General features: G+C 55.0%; 1 protein-coding gene across 1 annotated transcript in view; it reads left to right on the top strand.

Moving 5' to 3' along the window:
• Positions 1 to 4,165, top strand: part of LOC104531431 (forkhead box protein P4) — a gene marked incomplete at its 3' end in the record, with an annotated part of 25,330 nt that overhangs the window by 6,735 nt on the left and 14,430 nt on the right. The window contains exon 3 of the mRNA XM_010176310.2: positions 3,077 to 3,199. Within this exon, the coding sequence (XP_010174612.2) occupies positions 3,077 to 3,199 (123 nt within the window). The remainder of the gene's footprint in view (positions 1 to 3,076; positions 3,200 to 4,165) is intronic.

Here is a 4,165-nt window from a genome sequence, read left to right as displayed (position 1 = left end):
TGCTGGGACCTGCTTCCCGAGGGATTTGCTGGGTGCGGTGTCACCGCTGCATACGAGGACGGTCCCCAGCTGCTCTAGTGCCTGGGAAGGGACTTGGCTGCTGGGTGGATGGATGAAGAGGCAGCTGGACGCAACCAACCCCTCGTCCTTCCCCTGTCCTGCTCTCCTTGTCACCCTTTGGCTCTCACTTGTGGTGTCGACCATCTGGATCCAAAATTTTGACTGTTTCCAAAGTCCCTTTGTTATCCAGGGAATAATTTTGACTGTTCCCAAAGTCCCCTTGTTATCCAGGATGCCAGCCTGGCCTCGTCCCCTGCCACAGGGAAGCTTGCACACCGGTGGTCACCAAGAGCTGTGGCTGCAGATGAGTGGGCTAAACCCTTTCCCCGTGCTGTCCCCGTCCCCGTTAGCAGATCAACCACCAGTGGAGGGTGGACATTTCCATCCCCATCTCATTTTGGCAGGGCAGCAGCTGTCACTGTCCCCAACAGAGGCAGCTGAGGTTGTCACCAGAGCCCGGGATGGAGAACCGCAGCACCGCTGCAGTCTCCCCAGCACGTGTGGTGAACAGACACAGCAGGAACAAAACTTGTTGTATATGGGAATCTCCTCTTTTACTAAAGAAAGTTCCTGCTGTCCCTGGAAACCTTAGCCAGGAGGAAGATGTTTTCCATGCTGGGGGAAAATTCTTCATGTGGTTTTGTTGTCTGATGAGGCTTGGGGAGGTGGCAAAGCCCTGATGCCCCTCATAAGAACCAGCACCGGTTCACCCCATTCATACCTCACCCCCTCACGAAGCCACCACCATTTCCCCATGTCAGCTCTGCATCCGAGCGCGGAGGAAAAAAGCCATTTAATACAGACAAAGGTTGTATGAAAATATAATTCTGCTTTTGTTAGCAGCCATCAAACTCTAAAAAGCGTCGCTTTTGTTTTCTTGTAACATTGTGAAAACCTCGTGTCGGATCGAGAGCTGGGGCCCTCTCGACTAATCGCCTCTCCTTTGTGTTTTTAGATTATAGGGGCAATTAGTGTTGTCAAAACCTCTGGCAATTCTCTTTGCTCTTGACAGGGTGTCAGTCCGCTGGGCGAGAAATGGAAGGTGTTATAACTCTCCGGTAATTAGGATGCCTCCGATTTGAAAATGCCAGCAAACGTGTACGAGAGGCCGCGACGACGGTGGGGGTGGGGAGCCCTCCCAGAATGGGGAGGAGGGGGGATGTGGATGAGCAATTAATTAGGGGCTCTCATTCCGAGCACGTTGCCAGCTGATGAATTGGCAAAGGGGAAATTAGCAGGATGCTTAGCTCCCAGCGAGTGGGCGCGCTCCCCGCTCGCTCTCCTCTTCCCATCCTCGCGAGCTTCCCTCCTTCCCAGATGTTCACCGACAGCTGTCTGCGAGCACCTGACCACCAAACGGCAGCTCTTCACCCATGCTGGTGCCCCGGGGGCTACTTAAGGCTCATCAGTGGTTGCCACAGCCCTTATAGAGCCGTGCAGCTCTTTGCCAGGGATGTTGGTGCAGCCACCAGCTCCAGCCAAGCCGGTGCAGCCGAAGGTGCCCCAGCAGCAGCTCTTGGGTGTGAACACGCAGCAATTAATCAATAACTCTGACACGAAGGCAGCTGGGGGGAGATGGCCGGCGACAAATGAAACTCAGCCCGCTCACGACGCCTCCCTCCAGCAAAATGCCTGAGTAAACAGATAAGCTGTTGCAATCTCCCTTGAAGGTCAGTGTGCTCCAGCCTGGCTGGATGCCCGTCACAGACGGGAGGGACTGCACGGGGCTGCCCCAAGGTCCTGTCCCATTGGGGTGACAACTCTTAGGGTGGGCAGCTGGTCCAGACCAGGAGCCTAGGCATCACTGAGGGTCCTGGGCAGGAGGGGCTGGCTGGTACTGGGCTCTTATTTGGACTTTGCTGGGTGATCTGAAGCCAGTTGCTTTGTTTCTCTTGGTCTCTGAGGTCCCAAGACCCTGGTGTGAGGGGATGAGGAGTGATCTACTTTGAATCAAACTTGGGTCCTTGGCTCATAGAGGGAGCCTGGCTCTGCTGTATCCCACATGCTGAGGAGTTGCCTCATCCTGGGGTCTCCTCAAAGAACCCAAGGCTGCTGAGCTGGGGCAGGCAGGAGGCTGCTGGTGGCTCACTGGCTCTCCTTCTCCTGACCAGCAATGGTCATCTGCTTTCCTAGGGAAAGGGAGCATTGGGTTATTAAACTGCAGCAAAGCCATAACCCTGCCCAGAGCCTTGGGGAGAGTTTTGGGCTGGTGGGATCAGCAATAGGTTGGGATAAGGCAGCTCTTGATAGCCATGATTGGGAAGTGGCATTATTCCACCTGGGCAGGACCAGTGGGGCTGGGATCCATCACCGACACCTTCTCCAGCACTTTGCCGCGGGGGTGTGGACCTGTGTTACGATAACCAAAGGCAGGGGTTGGCAGGTTTTCTTAGCCCTCCCTCCACTTGGCATGGTAATTACATGAGTTACTGGTGTCAACTGGAGGTAAAGCTTTGATGTGTCTATGGAAAACCTGGTAACCTCTTCCTCCGTGCTCTGCTTTGCAAAGTTATTTGGGTGATCGGTATCTTCCCCGCTTCCCTTGGTGTTTCCCTCCTCCCTGCATCCTCCAGGACCCCGAGGGAGGGATCAGTGCCCAGCGCCTTTCCTGTGCTCACAGGAGAGGGGGGGGCTGTGGTTTGGAGCTGGCTGCCCATCTGCTGCTGGCTCCTCTTGGTGCCTAATTGTTCCGGATAAATTGCATTTCAAGAAGACCCTGGGGGTAGAGAGCATCCTACCCTTAGGGTGGGGGAAGTTTGTGGTTTAGGAAGCTCCTCCTGGGTGCCAGCTGCACCACAGGGCATCTCCCTGCCATCACTGTGTCCCCAGCGGTGGCCTTGGCATGCCAGGACACACTGGTGGCCAAGGGCTTCACCCAAAGGTGACATAGGGATGGGGGGCATGGAGGATGCCCCAGGAGAGCTTGGAGGGTGGGAGGCACTCGCAGGTTGTTGGTGTTTGGGGAGAGTTTTCCAAGATTGGAATTGTAATGGTGATGTCTCCTTCCTCTCCGCAGGTCCCTGTGTCTGTGGCCATGATGTCCCCGCAGATGATCACGCCGCAGCAAATGCAGCAGATCCTCTCACCACCCCAGCTCCAGGCCCTCCTCCAGCAGCAGCAGGCGATAATGCTGCAACAGGTAACGCTGGTCCTGAGCTCACTGTGCATCAGCTGGATCGGGCCAAACCATTTCTCACCAGTGTCCATGAATGCTGGAGCTTTTTGGGGGCAAGCAAATGAGTCCTTTCCTCTTTGGGCTCCTGTATTCCCCCCATATTTCCTTGGGGATTCCCAGCATGTCCAGCACCAAGGGATGGGAAGAGCCATAGGTGCTAACAGTGCTGGCAAAGCTGGATGCTGCTCCTCTGAGTCAGGGTCTCAAATCCCAGAAACCTCCCTCACCAGAGCTGGTTTGGAGCCGAGCAGCTCTTGGGGAGAGCTGAGGTCAGGGTGGTTGCTCTTGGCTTGATGGATCCCATGCAGACCCCTCACACTTTGGGGCAGGTGCCTGTGTCTGACTCCAAACCTGAGCATGTAGGTTTGTTTCTCACGGCCCCACTTGGCTTTTCTGGAGCACTCCGTCAAATTTAAAGTTAATAGGGAGGGAAGAAAAAGGAGGAGAAGGGAGAAAAACAAACCTCAACTCCGGAACAAAACAGGTCTGCCTGGGTAAACACCTCCTGCCCGACCCGACGGAGGGAGGGAGAGAAGGAGAAATCCCACAAGCATCCTCCACACCCTTCCTCCTGCCTCCAGTACCTGTTTACTCCAAACAGGCTGATAAGGATTCAAGGTTGGCCTCAGGGAAAGAACAAAGGGTAAACACTACCCTGGGTGGGTCCTTCTCCCGAGCCTCTTTGGAGCCGGATAAAGAAACACGTTTGACTGCAAATTAAACAACCCAGGCCGGAATAGCTCGCATTCTCCACCAGAAGAAAACCAAACATCACACCTCTCACCCCTGACCCAATGTTCCCGCAGCAGCGCTCGACCATGTTGCAGGGACCTGGCTTTGATTGGCTTTTGGGTAAACACCCAGACTTTCCAAACCTGCTCACCGACTGAAAAAGCAAAGTTGCTGCTGTCAGCGCTGTCAGCCCGGAGC

This window comes from Antrostomus carolinensis, unplaced genomic scaffold, assembly GCF_000700745.2.
Source record: "Antrostomus carolinensis isolate BGI_N321 unplaced genomic scaffold, ASM70074v2 scaffold18989, whole genome shotgun sequence".
Classification (NCBI taxonomy): domain Eukaryota; kingdom Metazoa; phylum Chordata; class Aves; order Caprimulgiformes; family Caprimulgidae; genus Antrostomus; species Antrostomus carolinensis.
The sequence above is the reverse complement of the archived record's forward strand: the minus strand, read 5'-3'. Positions and strand labels throughout refer to the sequence as shown.